At 33.5% G+C, this 19,900-nt stretch overlaps 2 protein-coding genes across 2 annotated transcripts; one reads left to right on the top strand and one right to left on the bottom strand.

The window, feature by feature from the left end:
• Window positions 1-108: 108 nt before the first annotated feature.
• On the bottom strand, window positions 109-2,808 carry ATPsynC (ATP synthase, subunit C). Its single transcript, XM_015320954.2, has 5 exons — window positions 2,649-2,808; window positions 2,033-2,113; window positions 1,847-1,948; window positions 1,143-1,248; window positions 109-582 (listed from the first exon to the last, which is right to left on the bottom strand). The coding sequence occupies exons 2-5, from the start codon at window positions 2,075-2,077 to the stop codon at window positions 419-421; spliced, it is 417 nt and encodes a 138-aa protein (XP_015176440.1). The 5' UTR covers window positions 2,078-2,113; window positions 2,649-2,808; the 3' UTR covers window positions 109-418.
• Window positions 2,809-3,315: 507 nt separating this feature from the next.
• Window positions 3,316-19,661, top strand: HERC2 (E3 ubiquitin-protein ligase HERC2). The gene is given in 14 exon segments (XM_015320952.2): window positions 3,316-3,607; window positions 3,996-4,316; window positions 4,393-4,593; window positions 4,703-4,913; window positions 4,985-5,242; window positions 5,322-13,342; window positions 13,345-16,155; window positions 16,243-16,566; window positions 16,643-16,952; window positions 17,015-17,736; window positions 17,819-18,257; window positions 18,330-18,553; window positions 18,650-18,804; window positions 18,883-19,661. Coding segments are annotated over 13 exon segments (14,100 nt in total). The 5' UTR covers window positions 3,316-3,607; window positions 3,996-4,126; the 3' UTR covers window positions 19,117-19,661.
• The last annotated feature ends 239 nt before the right edge of the window (window positions 19,662-19,900 follow it).

Here is a 19,900-nt window from a genome sequence, read left to right as displayed (position 1 = left end):
GTTTTTGGATACGAAAACAGTTGCGATGTAGTAGTATTTAAATCATACACTAATGTGTCAATGCGTATATGTGTGTCTAGGTAATGTAATTTCAATAAATCTTCAATATCTTGTTTCATTACATTGAAATTCATTATTTTATAACAATGTCAGTTACGCTACATGAAACAGTAAGCCATGAAATAATTACAAATATGCTAATAATTAGAAAGAATTCAATATTTTAAAGATGATCCGTTCCACTTGATTGATAGATGCACCGCTGTTTCCCATTGAATGAAAATATGGGCACGCTTAATGATTTCATGGCATTCTGTGTACCAAAGATAGTCATTGCTTTTATTTTCTTATGCAAAGACATATTGTTTGACAGTGACGCACTAAACTATCAGCAATTTCTTATGATGATATTGTTGGCTTAGAAGGCGAACAGAAGTAAGAAAGCCATCATGAGACAGAATAGTCCCATAGCCTCAGATAAGGCAAAACCTAAAATGGCATATGAAAATAATTGCTGTTTTAAAGATGGATTCCTAGCATAACCAATGATGAGAGAACCAAATACAGATCCAATTCCAGCACCTAAAAATAATATATTTAGTTAATAATAGTTGAATTTTATTTCAAGATATAGATGTGTATATATTTTATTTTGTTAATGTAATTGATGTTAATAATATTATGACCTCTACAAAATTACATACATTTAATTACATATAATGAAAAAACTGAATTAGATTATGTATATAAAACAATAATATGATACAGATGTATTCCATTCTTGAGGGAAGCATATTGTCAGAAAGTTTAAAAGGCAAAAGGATAAGGAATGCTATCATTAGGCAAAAAAGCCCCATAGCTTCAGCTAAGGCAAATCCCAGGATAGCATAAGTAAAACATTGCTGTTTTAAGGAAGGGTTTCGGGTATAACCAATTATCAAGGATCCAAAAACTAAGCCAATACCAACTGCTGTAATTGAAATATCTGTTAGAAATATTACTATTTTGTAAATAAGAAATTAATCAATTTTGTAAGTTAAAAATGAAGTTATGCCTATAAGTTAGTAAGAATATGAAATGTTTAATACTTATGTCAGGATTGTGATAATTTAGGATTCTTTTATTATCGAGCAATTACACACCAGATCCTGCAACACCAACGGTTGCGGCACCAGCACCGATAAATTTGGCAGCAGAATCAATATCACGTCTGATCAGTGAAGTTTGGAAGCTACGTACTTGTTGTGTCTAAATAAACAAATTTTTAATCATTATAAACAATTATATGCAATTATGAAATGATTTTAAAGCTACTATATAAGTAATCAGTCTATTTGTATCTTATAAGTATAGATTACCCTTCGATTTTGTTTTTCAATCGTTATATAACTTTCTAAAAACTATCTTCTTCATTAATATTTTATTTTACCATACTACAATCTACTTAAAATTAATCTATTATTTCAATAACACTAATTGCATCGAGTTTTATGTATACTTATTTCTATTATGTCAGATCGAATGACTTGTCCTCAAAATGTCATATACATTTTACAATGTATGTATAATAAAAAATATATCATTTATGCAATAAAAATTATTGATATATTAAACAGCAATATTACTTATAAGAAATTCTGTCAAAAATGTTTACAATTGATCATTTGATAACAGTCATGGTATATTTCAGTGTACAAATTTATTGCATAATATGTAATAAATATATATATTAATAGGTATAGATATTATTATTAAATATAAAATACTTATTTTCTAAAGATATAATGTGACTTATGTAACTTATAAATGAAGAAGTTATGCAATATATAAAACATGAATTACTTACTAAACTCACTGATGGCTGAAATTGTTTCTGCTGTTGTAAAGATTGGCTTTGACTGACCATGCTGCTCAATGGTCGAATATAGGTCTTGGTTCCAGAAACCAACTAAAAAAACATCAAGTTTAAAAAAGATTATATAATATGAAATTGTGAATTTGAAAGATGAAATGCCAAAGATCCTATACTCACGGTAGACCTGGCAATGGGGGCGATGAGTCGAGAGCAGGCATACATGGTGACGTTTTATGTTTCGCGCAACTTTACAAGTGTCTGAAATGAGAAGATACAAACGATCGATTTTGACAATTTTTTTATATCGATTCTATAACTCAAACGATGTTCAAATCATCTAGACCAATGTGGCTCCTCCGTTAGTAACGAATTATATTAGAAAAAAAAAAAAAGAAAGAGAAGAGGAAAGAGGAGAGAGAGAGGGAGGAAGAAATTGTTACATAACGTCGAAATCGTTACACGAGGATATAGAACAAGAAAATGGGTCGAGATTAACTTTATTCGAATATTTAAAGGTATTTATCAAAGATTAGCGAAAACACAAGAATACTGTTCATCAAATGTGGCAGACAATAATGGAGGATCTATTTAAAAAAAAATGGCTGTTCTCTACGACTCCTTCCTTTGACTTTTTAATTCAATTTTTCAGATTATTAAATGGAAGTCACACTGTTCTTTAGATTTTTTTTTAAATTAATGCATTGATGTAATAATTGAATGTTTAAATTTGTATCATAATAGTAAATTTCACTTTCTTTTACTCACTATCCAACGAGCAAGCAGTCAGACTTACCCAAGAAGAGTGCTGAAGAAGCGGTAAGAAGACCCAGCCTTTGGAATGTTGAATCGGTGAGTGACCCGTGAACAGAACACCCTGCTGAGCCTTAATCTATCTGAACTGAAACTAGCGACAAATGCAGTAACTTCCGTATAACGACCCACTCACTATTCCCGATCACCCGACCAGCGTTATCGACCAACCGAATTTAGCCGAACAAGTTTTACGTCTGCAATAATTAATCAATACAACAGTTAAGAATCATTTTCTTGCTTATTAATAAACATTGACAATATGCTACGTTATATTACAATAACATTTATGTTATTACTTAATAATTGTTCATGCAATTTCATTCATTAGTAAAAAAGGAAAAACATTTTTAATATTTAATTTGACTAGCTTATTCTTAAGGCATTTTCCATGAACATTAAGCTTAGTTTAGATTTTTTTAAAATTATTTTGATTGGTTGTATTAGATTTGTATACAGCTGATAAGTGCATCCTGAGATTTAAATGTAATGCATAAAAGTCAAAACGATGACAAATAGAAAAGTGATTATGGTGGTAGAAATGACTACTGCTAATAATTTGGCCAAGGAAAGGAATTAAGATTAACATCTAAACGATTTAAATCACTAGTTCTACTTTTTGCCTGTATTAGCGTTACTGTTCGCTTTCAATTCGTAGTCGGTAATACAAAAAATGATAAAAACTTTATATTCTTTACTGAATTGTGGACAAATTCATATTTCTTCCTAAGTTTACTCTAAATCATCTCTATAAACTTATATCTGTCAAAAAGTTTTATAATATCAATATATTCCAGAATTGAGAAACTATTGATATTATCAACTAATATGTTTAGATGCTATGATCAATAGAATGACATTTCTTAATTAATCTTCCTATGAAAGTGAATACCTATTTGCAATATGTAAACTTCAACAATAACAGAAATATTAAATACACAGGTAGGCTATTTTATTTAAAAGGAACCTAACCTAACATGTATACCATAATGAAAACAGTAATAATTGACATTTCTTTAATCAATGAAATGACATTTTAATTTTAATGTGACATTTGTTTTCGTTGGATTAAAATTTTAACAAATTGGTTTATATTTACAAAGTATACATAAAATAAATTTTGTTATAAAATATATATATATATATATATATATATATATATATATATATATATACATATATATGTATGATATGTATATATATATATATGTACTTATATGTTATTTTTTTAAAGATCAATAATGTGGAATTAATTTATCAGAGTTTAACTGCATAGAATAATAATAATATAATATTGAATGAATTTATTTGTAATGTTTTATAATAATAGAGTCATGGAACACAACAAAAACAAGGAATAATCAAGAGTAAAATGGATTCATCTGTCTCATTCTTTTTCAAGTATTAAATAAAAGTAGTTCTCCATTTCTTAACACAGACATTTAAAAAATATCTACAAAAATGAACAGTCAATTGAAATTTTCAATGGAAACAGAAGACCATTTGGATGCAAAGTGGTTAAAAATTGATTTACAACGGTTTCTTTTTCGTGATGGATTAGCTGATCTTTGGAATGAAATGATAAAAGATGGAGAAGTTGTAGGACATGATGATGCTGTACTTAATTCTGCAGGGGTTCTGGCTAAAAAAGGTAAGATATATTGAATAATTGATGTATTTAAGTTTACAAAGGATATATTAATTGACAAGATTTTGAATAAACTTAGGAGAAAGTGGACATTATTATTGTGGAATGAAAGTATTATCCTGTGTTTGCTGCGATGGTATTTGTGGTCCTCAACATGGATGCAATTGTGGTCCATGTCAAAAGGTTGATACTGAAGCCGCCAGAAAAAATAAATTACTTACGGAGAATGTAATGTCTGCCCCAAAACTAATAGATTCATGGGTATGGGGCCCGCAACCAGGTAAACAAATTTATATTATTATTTTCAAAATCATAATCAAAATGAAATAATAATTCTTTTACTTTATTATTTAAAGGCTAGTATATTTATGTTATATCTTTATTTTTAGCATTATCTGATTTAAATGATTGTATAGAATTATTAATTATGGAGCAAAGAAAGCTATGTTGTGAAGTTGCAAATAGTACTTTATCAGCAATAAGATTGAGACAACGATTAGTAGTAGCACGAAGATATTTTACTGCTTTATCTCGAGACAAACCACAAGGAACTAAAGAAGTTCTTACATCTGTAAAAATTACTACCAAGTCACAAAAAAAGTTGAGTATTGATTATTTCAGAAAATAGTAAATAATTGAAAACCGAATAAACAATAATATATATTTTTTAGTTTAAAACCCAATGAAAAAGCAACACTAGGTTTGGCAAGAGTTGGTACACGTGCAGCTCTCAATTTTTCTTTCGCATATCTAAGACGTGCTTGGAGATCTGGAGAAGATGAAGAATTTCGCAGTGAATTACTTTCTGAATCTCTTGAGGCTTTACAATGTTTGCCAGAAGCTACTCTTTTTGATGAAAGTAATGTTTCTCAAATTTGGTTGGAAGTTGTTGAGAGATCAACCAAATTTTTGAAACAAGTTGTTGTTGGGTATGTTTTAGAAATTATTTGTCTTTCTATTATTAATACTAATGCAATTATCATCATTTATCTAGAATTTCTTGTTTAGAAATGTAATTGGTGAAAGATCTTGGCATCCAATTCCAATCGCTGATCAACACACAGCTTTATGTTTGCTACTTGAATTAGTCATGCAAAGAGCTACACTTTCAAATTTGTTGGATGCAGTAGTTCTTTTATTACACCTAAGTGGAAAAAATAAAAATCAGGATAATCGAGTAATGCCACCAGGAAGTTCAGCTCCTCTTATTCCTATTTTACGCAGATTGAATATGATACCATCGTCATCAAAGTTTTGGGAATTTGATGAAAATCTTTCAAATAATCCCTGTGAAGTATTATTAAGATATTTAAGATTACCGGATGATGATTCAGTATTTGTGGATTTGAGGAAAGCTGCAGTAATTATAATGTGTAATTTAAGCAGATTAGCTGCTCCCCTTTTACCACACATTACTGACATATTTTCAAAAAATGATAGACAAATGTTTCAAGAAGCAATAGCTTGGGGAAGTACCACACTTGGTGGAAATTCTCCATTTTACTCTGATGCTGTAGCAGAACTAGGCATTAAACAACTTTGCTATACTGAAGAAGCATTATTAATATTATCATTGAGTGGTAATGTTTACAAGATGGATTGTAGAACAGAATCACAGTATCCAGAAAAAATATATGGTTTCTCTGATAAACAAATAATAATGATAGCTGCTCATTCTGATGGTAAGCATTATTTGGCCTTAGCACAAGACAACACAGTGTATTCCTGGGGAGATGGGAAAAATGGAAAACTAGGCCATGGTGATGAAATTACATATGATGAACCAAAAGTAATAGAAGAATTTTTGGAAAAAACAATAACATTTATTACATGTGGAAGTAACTATTCTGCAGCAATAAGTTCCAATGGTGAATTATATACGTGGGGTAGGGGATTGGCTGGAAATCTTGGCCATGGTACTACTGATAATGTTCTAGTACCTACTTTGGTAACTGCTTTAAATGGACATACTGTGGTACATGTAGCTTGTGGAAGTGGTGATTCTCAAACATTATGTGTTACTGCTTCTGGCATAGTATTTTCTTGGGGTGACAGAAGTTATGGAAAACTTGGTAGACGTAGTACAGATGGATACAAAATACCCAAAATTGTGGATAAACTGTTAGATATCAATGTTGTCAAAGTTTATTGCGCTAACCAGTTTTCTGCTGCTTTAACTAGTCAAGGAGAAGTATATACATGGGGAAGAGGTTACTTATATCTGACAACAGATCGGTTGGAACATGAAAATGTAGATCGTCTCAGTTGTCCAAAGCTTATTGAAGCATTAAAAAACAAAAAAGTTAAAGATTTAGCTATAGGAAGTTCTCATACACTGGCCTTAACAGAAGATCATATGATTTATGGTTGGGGTGAAAATGATTATGGTCAAATTGATAAATCACTTGGTAATGTTGTTACCGAACCTACACTCTGCCCATCATTATCTGGAAAAATCGTAGTTGGTATAGTTTGTGGATCTACGCAAAGTTTTGCTTGGTGTATATCAGCATTATCTGTTGCAAGTAGAGTAGCCTTTGTTGTAGAAGTTTGTGAAGAAACATTTAAATTATTGGATATACTTTTAGCTAAATCTTGCGAAGGATTACCAGGTACACGACCACCTACTCAAGATCGTGAATGTTTAGCTGTAGCTACATTGAATTTATTAAGATTACAACTTTATGCAATGATAAAACATAAAATTGATAACAAATCTGTTGGTCTATCAGGATCCACTCTATTAAATTCTTTAAAACAACGATGTGTTAATCTTGCTAGTGCATCTGGAATTTTAGCTACTATACAAAAAGCAGCCCAAGCAGTACTTCAAACTGGATGGAGTATTCTCTTACCAACTGCTAATGAACGTGCAAAAACATTATCGAGTTTTCTTTCAAATTCAAGCACTTTAGAACAATCGCATACTAATGATGGTCAACTATTTATGGCTGATTTATTAATATCCAGTTTAATGGCAGATGGCGGACTAGAATTAGCATTAAAAGCTGCGATTAAAGCAGAGATCACTGATTTGTCGGATGGCCAAGAATGTTTGATGGGTTTAAAAATCATCAAAACCAGTGAATCAAAACAAACTAAAGAATTTGGTTCAGAGAAATACAATATGACAATTTCGTTATTCCAATTAATAAAACAACTGATCAGAAATAGTACTTTTGTTACACTATCTAAATTTCAAAGTTTACAACAAATGAGTGGTAATGAAGAGTTACGTATTTTAGATAGACCGCCCAGCTTAAATCTTCTTCTTAGATTTCAACGTTTACTAATAGCACAAGCATATGAATGTATTAATGAGTCATCCACAGAAGACATACAAGATCAAGAAATGCTTGGAGTGGAATCTCTTTTAAAAAAGTATATATCTCAAATTTGTGATCATGTCATTGAAGTATTACCAGTAGCAGCTGAAATAGCCGGTAGCAGTATTAAACGATTTGTTTTAACTATGTCTATTTTAAAGAGTGATATAATAAGTACATTACTGCCTGAATTAATAACGTGTTTGATACTTTTACAAGTAGATTATCCTATGTTGCTTCTTAATATGAATTGGATGGAAACTTTAACACCTGTGGTAGATGCATTAGATCGATTTAATAAATTAATTCCAATTATGGAAAAAAACGATGCTGATGACTTGTCTTGGCCTGGTATTATCGCTCCACAACATGGTTGTAAAACCCCTATTCAAGATGAAACTTCAATAATACGTTGGGCTGATTTGGAAAATCATAATCGTGATGGTGGCTTATGGGTTGTTATAAATAACAATGTATATGATGTTCAAGATTTTAGATATGAAGGATCATGTAATTTTCAAACTTTACAAAGATTTGTTGGTCGCGATGCTTCGCCACTGATGCGCGGTATGATGGATTCATGCTATGTTGGTCAATATTGTCAATCCGAACCAGAAAATACACATATTACTGTCGAAATGACCGATATGTGTTCAATTCTTCTTGATGCAGAAAGATCTGCTGGTTTTCTCTTAGGATTACATGCTTACAGAATGCGACAAAGCTTAGCATTACAGCCTGCTGAAAAAGAAGCTGGTGTATGGCTTCATATAAATTTCTTGAGAGGCGGATTACAAATATTACAACCACCTAATCCTTACGAAGAAGAAAAAAACGAAGCAAGAAGTAATAATTCAACGGCTGCTAATACACCGACGGAACCACCAATTTTAGTGCATACGAAAAATGAGTTGCAGAAGGTGACTGTTGATAGAGTTACTGCATTTATACAAGCATTGGCAGAGAGTCATAAAACAGATGCTACTGTTCAAGCATTTTTAAATATAATCGATAGATATTCTAAAAACAATAATCTTCTATCTCATACTGATTTCTGTGGTGATCATCCTGTAGAAGAAATCGGTCGATTACTTATGGCAGTTATTATAAAACACCTTGGTCTTGGTCATGAAGCAATTACCTTGGTAGATCAAGAATTAACAAATAGTGGCAATGCAGAATTATCAAAGCCATTATCCGATATAGTACGAGCGATTCATCAGACAAAGTGGAATTTTATAAGAATAAGGCAACAACAAAATCGAAGTTATAAAGAAGTTTGTGCACCTGCACAAGAAAGATGCAGATTTTTATTATATGAAGTTCGACCTGCAATGAGCTTTGAGGTCAAAGGATTAGAAAATTTGCCACTGCTACATATCCCACCCAGATTTAAAAAGGTTGTGCAAATGATGATCGCAGATATTCGACGAAATAAAGATTCGGTAGGAAAACCTGAAGATATTGTAAATGCATCAATACAAAATGCCAAATCCAAAAATAAACCTGATGAAGATATAACAGCAAAAGAAACAATTACTTCGACAACATTATCCCCGAAACGAGAAGAAGTATTTGGTACAAAAAATGTCATTCTCAATGTATTTGAGAAAATGAAATATAAGACTTTAACTACCGAATTGTTTAGTCTTATGACAAATATTATAAAGTTTGTAATTACGGAAGATGGAGGAGACGTGGAAACCTTACGACGTGGAATGTATTGTCAAATTCAACGTGCAAAATTGCGGGAACAAGGAATAATTATGATGCAAGAGTTGGTAAAGAAAGATCACTTAATTACATCAGTAAAATATTCTATGCTTAATGGTTGGCTCGGTCTAATAGATGAGAATCGATTCTTTTTTGATGGAATTACTCATTGTTTACATAATATACATCTTATAACTCCATATCAAAAATCAAAAATAATATTAGCAGAAGCTGAGATTACATCCTGGGCTGTACAAACGTTACGTGCTTATGTTGTTCAAGCAGAATTGCCTAATAAACCAACAGCTAGTGGTAAGAGTAGTTTCAATCAAGGCACGTATACATGCTTAAGGAAATTACCGAGGGCAAGATTTTTACTTACTATTCTAGGCATGCTAACCAATTATTTACATGCTAATGAAATTGGATTATTGATCAATTCTGGTTTATTATCTAGCATTTTAACGTTAATGAGACAAATTGGACCCTCACTTCCAACTGATGCCTCAAAACCTAAAGAGGCAACGGCAATATACGAAGATACTGTACAAAAAAGTAAACCTCCCAGTGTACAACTAAGTGGAATGGAATTAGCAGCATTAATGAAAATTGGTACGAGAGTGGTTCGTGGAGTTGATTGGAAGTGGGGAGATCAAGATGGGCCACCACCTGGTGAAGGCAGAGTTATTGGCGAACTTGGTGAAGATGGATGGGTCAGAGTACAGTGGGATAATGGTGCAATGAATTCCTATCGAATGGGTAAAGAAGGTAAATATGACCTGAAATTGGCTGAACCATTAACACCACCTGAGAGCGACAGCGATAATGATTCTGTAGATACTAATAAGATTGACAAAAGCAATGTGAAAGATATTCATCCAACGACATGTTTAAAAGTTGCATCAACTACATTATTGCGTATAATGTTATTTTCATGTGGCATTGAAGGTAACAAAGTACCTACTACTTCAATCAAAATATTAGCATCCGTTTTACGTGGCATTACTTCATCTGCAAATAAACGTGATGTTACAACACAGACACAATTATCAAAAGAACATTATGAAAATTGGGCTACTCTCAGCATTTTAAGAGCTATTGCTAAATCTCCAAAATTGTGTAAATCACTGAGTACTTCAGCATGGGTGGATTTTTTACTTAGTATTATTGCTAACGAAAACAATCCAAATCTTGAAAAACAAATCATGGCAGCAAGATTATTAGCTGCTGTTTTACCATCTTGGCCAACTGGTTTTGCAGATATGTTACCATTCTTAGAGAAAGTATTCAAAATATTGGGACAAATAGCTCTTACATGTAATAGTGGTTCAAATTCTGAACTTCATTCCAATAAATGCCGAGTATCTTTAACAGCATCTCATACTTCTACCATCGCTGAAGAACTTATTGCTTTAATAAGATCTCTGCACTCTCTTTCAAATTGGAATTCAACTGTGAACTCATTTCTTACTTCAAAGCTTTCTTTAGCTTCTGATTTACTATGTGATGGTCCTCTATTCCATATACAAATGAATGAAAATGGTGGTAGCAATAGCGCTAACATACAGCAAACTGTTATGGCAGCACTTATAGTTGTAGGTGGACTAGATAATAGACCGAGAATTGGTGGTTTAGTGGAAGTTGATGGACTAATAGGTACCATATATAAATTTACACAACATGCAAAAGTGCTCGTACAAATGCATGCTTGTGAAACTCGAAGGAAAATACCATTTTTTGCATTGAAATACATTAATGAGCCATTTCATTTAGATAAGATGAATATGTCAGATACATTTTTATCTACCTGGGCTAATTTGTTTCTTGGTCATTATGGTGTAGAAACTCGACCAGGTAGTATACCCGTAATCACTGGTGCAGTTAATGCTTCTGTATTACGTACGCAACAGCAACAATTAGCAGCTTTAGCTGCCGGAAAAGCTATGCTAGCACATCAAGCAACATTAAGAAAAATTTTAAAATCTCGTATTAATATTAGTGACGATGATCGTTACAGTACCCTTCTTCAAGATATGTTAATACGCGCTACAAAGCCTCAGCCACTAAAACCAATATTCAAACGAAGAGAATTAGAAGAAGCAGCATTAGCTGTATCTCAATATTTGACATCGGAATTAATGCATTCACCTATTCAACGAACAAGCGTTATTTCAGATCCCACAACTTCTACTTCTGATTGTTCTTTGGCTTCTTTAACTTCGAGTCAAAAAAGACATTGTAAGAGTAGTAAGCGAAAAAATTTTCCACCTGCAAATCCACTTGTCACACAACTAGTGGAAATGGGTTTTCACAAAAAAAGTGCTGAATTTGCTATTAGGAGTCTCAGTACAACAGAAGGTAGTGTTACACCAGAAACTATTGTAGCTTGGCTATTGGAAAATCCAGATATTGCTTTAAGCGATACAGAAACATTATCAAGTTTCGAAGGATTATCGGATTCTGATGATTCTTCGAGTGAAGATGTAGAAGATTCACCGTCGACGCATGAAATGACGTCGGCGGTAAGTCCAACATATATGAAACGATCAGATTTTCTCTGTGTTGACGAATATGCAATATATATTCGTGATAACGTTGTACCAGGCATGTTAGTAAGATGTTGTAAGAGTTATGAAGAAGTTGAATATGGGGATGTTGGACAAGTTATAAAAGTTGATCCAGAAGCTTTACATGACTTAAATGTTCAAGTCGCTTGGCAACGTAAAGGTGGTACATATTGGGTTAGATTTATACATATTGAATTACTTGGTCATCCACCATCTTTACCAGGTCCACCTGCATTAAAAATTGGAGACAAAGTTAGAGTAAAAGCATCAGTAGCTGTACCTAAATATAAATGGGGATCGGTCAACCATCAAAGCATAGGAATAGTTACTGATATCAACTATAATGGTAAAGAAGTTTCTGTAGATTTTCCTCAACAAAGCTCTTGGACTGGTTGGGCTGCTGAAATGGAGAGAGTACCGTCTTGTCATCATTTGGTATCTTGCAATTCATGTCAATTATCACCAATCTCTGGTCCTAGATTCAAATGCAAATACTGTGATAATTATAATTTATGTGAAAATTGCTTCTACACAAAACGCTCTCATCGACATGGTTTTAATAGAATTGCAGAACCTGGATCTGCGGCTGTTTATGCTGGAAAACCTGGTAGATATCACAGGCAAGACCTTATGGAATCATCTTTAATTGAAGATTGGTCGAAATGCATTAGAACGTTAAGCGTTTCGTCCAGAGATATGTATGCACCACGTCTTGTTGATGGATCTGGAAGATATTGGCAAAGTTGTGGATCTCGAGGAAAACATTGGATTCGTTTGGAGATGATGCCCGGAATTCTTGTACATTCTTTGAAAATAACCGTAGATCCACAAGATAGAAATTATGTGCCTTCAGTCATATCTGTTAATGCCGGTGATTCTTTCAGCTGTTTATCAGTAGAATTAACAACGATTAGTGTACGGAACACTGACACTACCGTGGTTCTTTTGCAAGATGTTAAAGAATATTATCCATGCATTGAGATTGCCATAAAGCAATGTCGAAATGGTGGTATTGACTGCAAAATTCATGGGCTCCATATTATAGGACGAAAAAAAATCGATGAAAATCAACAATTAGCTACTTCAGTTTCATTTCTCGCATCAGATTGGGAAGCTACACAAAAGCAAATGACTTCACAATGTACTGGAGAGACAACACAACAATCTGCTGTTTATGTATGGGGTCTAAATGATAAAGATCAACTCGGTGGATTAAAAGGATCGAAAATTAAATTACCAATATATAGTGAAGTTCTTTCGAAATTAAAACCGATTCATATTGCGGGTGGTAGTAAAACTCTTTTTATTGTCAGTCAAGAAGGAAAATTATATGCTTGTGGTGAGGGAACAAATGGTAGATTAGGTCTTGGTGATGATAGCAACGTATGCGAACCCAAACTCATACCATTTCTCAGTCAATACGTGATAAAAAAGTTGCTGTTCATTCTGGAGGAAAGCATGCTCTAGCATTGACTCAAGATGGAAAAGTTTTTTCGTGGGGTGAAGGAGAAGATGGAAAACTAGGCCATGGCAATTGTATGTCTTTAGATAAACCAAGACTTATTGAAACGCTCAAGTCAAAAAGGATAAGAGATATAGCTTGTGGTTCTGGTCATTCGGCTGCAATTGCAAGTAATGGAGAACTTTACACTTGGGGTTTAGGCGAATATGGAAGGCTAGGTCATGGAGACACAGCAACACAATTGAAACCAAAATTAGTAGAAGCTTTAATAGGACAACGAATAATACAAGTTGCTTGTGGAAGTAGAGATGCTCAGACAATGGCTCTAACAGCCGATGGTACAGTCTACTCTTGGGGCGATGGAGATTTTGGTAAACTTGGCCGAGGAGGAAGTGATGGTTGTCACACGCCGTTATTAATAGATCGATTGAATGGTTTAGGAGTAATACAAGTCGAATGTGGTGCTCAATTTTCTTTAGCTTTAACAAAATATGGCGAAGTATGGACATGGGGAAAGGGAGATTATTTTAGATTAGGTCATGGAAATGATCATCATGTCAGAAAACCAACTTTGGTTGAAGGACTTCGTGGTAAGAAAGTAATTCACGTAGCTGTGGGTGCGTTGCACTGTTTAGCAGTAACTGATACAGGTCAAGTGTTTGCTTGGGGAGATAATGATCATGGTCAACAAGGAAATGGTTCAACGATTGTTAATAGAAAGCCATCTTTAGTAAATGCATTAGAAGATACCAGAGTAAATAGGGTATCATGTGGTTCTAGTCATAGTGTAGCCTGGGTATTAACTGATCAACCTATAACAAGCAATCAAGAACCAGTTACTTTTCCTACTGCTAAGGATCCATTGGGTCAAATGTGCTTAGGATTTAATAATACTATGGAATCAAATACTACTACAAATACCAAAGATGCTAGACCATCTCTTTCTAATATTATCTTATCATTGGAAAGCAATGTTGCAAAACAACAAGCGCTTCAACATGTGATAAATGCTTTACACATAATGCAAGCTCGAACAGCTATAGTAACGGCTTTGCAAAGCCACACAACATTGGCAAATTGTCCTAAAACACCAATGTCAGATACACCACCGGAAGGAACAATTACTAGTAGTGTCAATCACACAGTCTATCAAAATGTGGGAGATATCGCACAAGGAGGTGGAGAAGCGCCTGCTAATGCTGCAGAGGCTGCTAATGTAGTGACAAGTCCAAGGACTTCTCCAGATTTAGATGAATATCCATTAGCAATGTTTCCTTCTATGTCTAGTTCAGCAAGTTTATCTTCACGAGCTTCGAAAATGTCAACTAGTGCAATGAGCGTCATAGCAGCAACATTAACGTCGAATGCACAAGTGGTAGGAGAAGGAGTTACTACTGAATCTGGTTTAGATGAATTTACATCAACATTAACTGAAGATGATGCAAGGATGTTAGTAGATCTTTTAAAATTAGCAGTCGCTAATAGAGTTGGTAAAGGTGCAAAAGAAATAATAGCATCGACTTTAATATCACTTGGTAGAGCAAATCCTACTATTGGAAACATGCTTTTAGAACTATGTGTAACTGAATTAGAAGATACCACTGCTAATTCCAACTGTATAACAAAAGCACTTCAACCAGTGGTTCAAGAAACACCTCATCCTTATATAAATGATACAACTCTGACTGGTCATGTTAAGATTCCTGGTGCAGAGGCTTTACGAATAGAATTTGATCGACAATGTTCCACCGAGAGAAGGCATGATCCACTTGCAATCATGGATGGTAATGGAAGAGTTATTGCAATTAGATCTGGTAGAGTATGGAACGAATGGGCAGCTGAAATCAGGATACAGGGTGATGAATTAAAATGGAGATTCTCCACGGACGTTTCTGTAAATGGTTGGGGTTGGAGATTTACAGTACATCCTGTTGTCGCTACATTAGCGGCACATGAATTAGGTTCTGACAGAGCAGTTTTATCACAACCATCGATTGCATTAGCTGAGTGTCTTCTGGATAATAATTTAATTAGTTTTGATAAAAACATTGTTACAAGATTAGCAGCAACTTTAGCGCAATGCAGTCAGCTCAGTATCTTAACTGCACAACAAAGAATGTGGGCTCTGAAAAAATTACAAGTTGTTTATCTTAGTGGACCCGGTATACGACCAGAGGTTGCATTATCATCATTATTAGATTCTTTACCTCAAGCATTGTTGAGACAATATACATATGAAGATCCTGCTGTTAGAGGTGGAAAGCAATTGATGCATAGCGACTTTTTCAAAGTTCTTATTGCGCTTGCTTGTGATTTAGAATTGGATGGCATGCAATGTTGTTCTGAGATTCATAAGTGGTCATGGTTTCGAAGATATTGTCTTGCTGCTAGAGTCGCCAAATCTTTAATACATCGTACTCCATTGCCAAAAGCATTTTGCATTGAAGTTACTAAGCGAATTAATGAGATGGCTACAGAGGGAGATACGTGTTCTAAAGATCACGAAAATCACGAACTTTTTAAGCAAGAGCATGACGAGCAATTATTACAATGGTTAAATCGCAGACCTGAAGATTGGACGTTATCATGGGATGGCTCTGGAGCAATTTATGGTTGGGGTCATAATCATAGAGGCCAATTAGGTGGCTTAGAAGGTGCCAAAATAAAATTGCCTACACCTTGTGAAAGTCTTTCTGCATTAAGACCTGTACAACTGGCTGGAGGTGAACAAACACTATTTGCTGTTACTGCTGATGGTAAAGTTTATGCTACTGGTAAGTATACAAAATTATGTATGTTACTATAATTATCATTTTATAATATTACACAATATATTAATTAATTAAAATGTTTGACTTTAGGCTATGGTGCAGTAGGACGTCTTGGTGTAGGAGGAACAGATTCAGTCCTTATTCCAACACTTCTGGAATCAATTCAACACATATTTATTAAAAAAGTGGCAATCAATTCTGGTGGAAAACATTGCCTTGCATTAAGTTCTGAAGGCCATGTATACTCCTGGGGAGAAGGTGATGATGGTAAATTGGGTCATGGTAATAGATTAACGTATGATCGACCAAAATTGATCGAAGAGCTTCTTGGAATGGAAATTATAGATATAGCGTGTGGTGGTCACCATAGTGCTGCTATTACGAGTGCTGGTTGGTTATACACTTGGGGGAAAGGTAAAATTGTATTTATTATAGAAATGAAAAAACTATTAATAGAATAACTTCTTATTTATGAATATAACATTTATAGGACGATACGGACGTTTAGGCCATGGTGATAGCGATGATCAATTGGTTCCCAAAGTCGTCGAAGCTTTGCAAGATTATAAAGTAATAGACATGGCATGTGGAAGTGGAGATGCACAAACGCTTTGTGTTACAGACGATGATAATGTTTGGAGCTGGGGTGATGGAGATTATGGAAAATTAGGTAGAGGTGGAAGCGACGGCTGTAAAGTTCCAATGAAAATAGACTCATTGGCCGGACTTGGAGTGATCAAAGTTGAATGTGGTAGCCAATTTTCAGTAGCATTAACCAGATCAGGTGCAGTGTATACATGGTAGGTAGAAAAATAGAATTCTTATAAAGAAAAAGGTAATAGGGTTGCTTGTTCTTTTATAGGGGTAAAGGAGATTATCATAGATTAGGTCATGGTACAGATGATCATGTACGAAGGCCCCGAAAAGTAGCTGCACTTCAAGGAAAGAAAATCATTTCTATAGCTACTGGTTCCTTACACTGTGTTGCGTGTTCTGACAAAGGCGAAGTTTTTACTTGGGGTGACAATGATGAAGGTCAACTTGGTGATGGAACAACGAGTGCTCTTCAAAGACCACGACTAGTTCATGCATTACAGGGTAAAAAAATAACGCGAGTTGCATGTGGAAGTGCTCACACTCTTGCATGGAGTACAACGAAGGCTACGCAGAGCAGATTACCAGCCTCTACACCTATGGAATATGATTTAGTGAAAGATTTTCAATTTTCCGTTCTACATAATAGATTAGTACTGCTGCATCATTTCGCAGAATTATTGTGCCCATCTTTAGCAATGTTCCCTACTACTGGCCACATTGGTTTAGACAAATTAGCTCCAATGTTAGTATATAGTATTAAGGAAGCAACGTTTCGTAAAGTAGTCCAGGCTACTATGGTAAGGGATCGACAACATGGACCAGTAATAGAATTAAACAGAATACAAGTAAAAAGGGCACGAAGTAAGGGAGGCTTGGCTGGTCAAGATGGTATTAAATCTGTCTTTGGACAAATGGTTTCTAAAATGACTTTACTAACACAAGATGTACTCTTTTTACCACACAGAGTATGGAAAGTCAAATTTGTTGGTATGTAATACAACAATGATTATTTCTAATGGTTTAGTATGCATAAAATGATTTGTATTGATGTTAATCTTATCATTAATAGGAGAAAGTGTTGATGATTGCGGTGGAGGATATAGCGAAAGTATTGCCGAAATGTGTGACGAACTACAGAATGGTTCATTGCCATTATTTATACCTACGCCTAATGGTCGAGGCGACAGTGGCACAAATAGAGACTGTTTTCTGTTGAATCCGACTGCTAATTCGACGTTGCATATGAGCATGTTTCAATTCTTAGGTATTTTAATGGGTATAGCAATAAGAACAGGTAGTCCATTGAGTTTAAATTTGGCTGAACCTGTTTGGAAGCAACTTACCGGAGCGTCACTAACACCAGCAGATTTAACAGAAGTTGATAGAGATTATGTTCCTGGATTGTTGTGTATACGGGATATGGATCCCGATGAAAAAGTCTTTCAAACTTTAGAAATGCCATTCTCAACACCATCTGCTGTTGGTCATGATATACCGTTATCAAATAGGTAAAACAACTTTGCATTTATAATTATAAAATGAATTATACTTCTTTATATAGTATCAATTATTTCTTTCAGATACCTTAAGATAACACCAGAAAATCGACATGAATACGTTAGATTGGCACTCAATTATAGACTGCATGAATTTGACCAACAAGTTGCTGCAGTACGTGAAGGTCTATCAAAAGTCGTACCTGTTCCTCTACTGACCTTATTTAGTGGAGCTGAATTAGAAACCATGGTGTGTGGTAGTCCAGACATACCACTTAGTTTACTAAAATCTGTTGCAACTTATAAAGGCATGTATAATTATTCTTATTATCAAAATGTTAATATATTAATAATTATATCTTGCATTATAATAAAATATAAAAATATGAAATATTAATATATAGGCATAGAAGCTACAGCACCTCTTATTCAATGGTTCTGGGAAGTTATGGAAGAATTTTCCAACCAAGAAAGATCTCTTTTCTTACGTTTTGTCTGGGGTAGAACTCGTTTACCACGAACTATTCCAGATTTTAGAGGCAGAGACTTTGTTTTACAAGTGAGTTATATTTTTTTATTTCACATTGAATAATTTAATAAAATGAATGAATATAAATCATAACTGATTGTTATTTAGGTCATGGATAGGTATCATCCACCAGATCACTTTCTTCCTGAAAGCTACACATGTTTCTTCCTGCTAAAAATGCCAAGGTATTCGTGCAAACCAGTATTACGACAAAAATTAAAATATGCTATTCATTTTTGTAAAAGTATCGATACAGATGAGTATGCTAGAGTACAAGCAGCTACAAACTCAGATACAGAAGACACTGACAGTCTCGCCAGTGAAGAACACACTTCACTTTAAAATAGCTATTATTAATAGTTATGTTTCCAACGAGTTTTTATGGTACTCTTCAAAGTATCCCACCAACTTTCGTGACAAAATATTTATTTTTTGTATTACGGCCATATAAATGACAAAAATCATAAAAAGCTTTTATATTAAGAGTTACACTACTTAGTAATCATGAAAGTGCACATTGCAAAAATTCAAGACACCATATATACTATATAAAACATATAATCAATTCAAGCATTTAATGCTATTAATTCCTTGGAAGTTGATGATGACATTGTTAAATGTATTTAGATATTACAATAATACAGTCATCAACTTTAACTAATGTTAAAAATACTCTCATATGTAGATAATATTGTTGTATGTTCATTTTTTTTTTTGTAATTAAAAGTGTGTATGTTAAATCATAATGACCATTGTGAAAAAAACTTGAATGCATGATTGCTAAGAAATTTTGTTATTAAGATATAAATAAATTTGTGCTAAGAACAATCTTAAGCATATGGATATAATATATAATCCTAATAAATAAAAATTAAACTAATAAAATATTTGATTATTAAATTTATAACAAAATATGTTATTACATTAATAACTTTATTTATTATTTTAATAACCAAAGATAAATAATATATAACATAACATGTATAAATCTTTTAAATGAACTATTTCAAAAAGATAACATAATTGTTTTCCTAAAAATGAAAAGAAACTGATAGTGTTATCTTTTTTGTAGTTTCTTTTTTACTTGATAATATGATACTCATGGTAAAAGCTATGTCATAATTAC

This window comes from Polistes dominula, unplaced genomic scaffold, assembly GCF_049000335.1.
Source record: "Polistes dominula isolate Pdom_NZ unplaced genomic scaffold, Pdom_raw_medaka contig_29, whole genome shotgun sequence".
Lineage (NCBI taxonomy): Eukaryota > Metazoa > Arthropoda > Insecta > Hymenoptera > Vespidae > Polistes > Polistes dominula.
Note: the sequence above shows the minus strand (reverse complement) of the source record. Positions and strands in the feature narration are given on the sequence as shown.

Coding starts and splice junctions, on each gene's coding strand:
- ATPsynC (XM_015320954.2), bottom strand. CDS start 2,077: ATGTATGCCTGCTCTCGACTCATCGCCCCCATTGCCAGGTCTACC. Junction 1,949..2,032: donor CCCCCATTGCCAGGTCTACC/GTGAGTATAGGA, acceptor ATGTTTTTTTAG/TTGGTTTCTGGAACCAAGAC. Junction 583..1,142: donor CGTTGGTGTTGCAGGATCTG/GTGTGTAATTGC, acceptor TATTATTTTTAG/GTGCTGGAATTGGATCTGTA.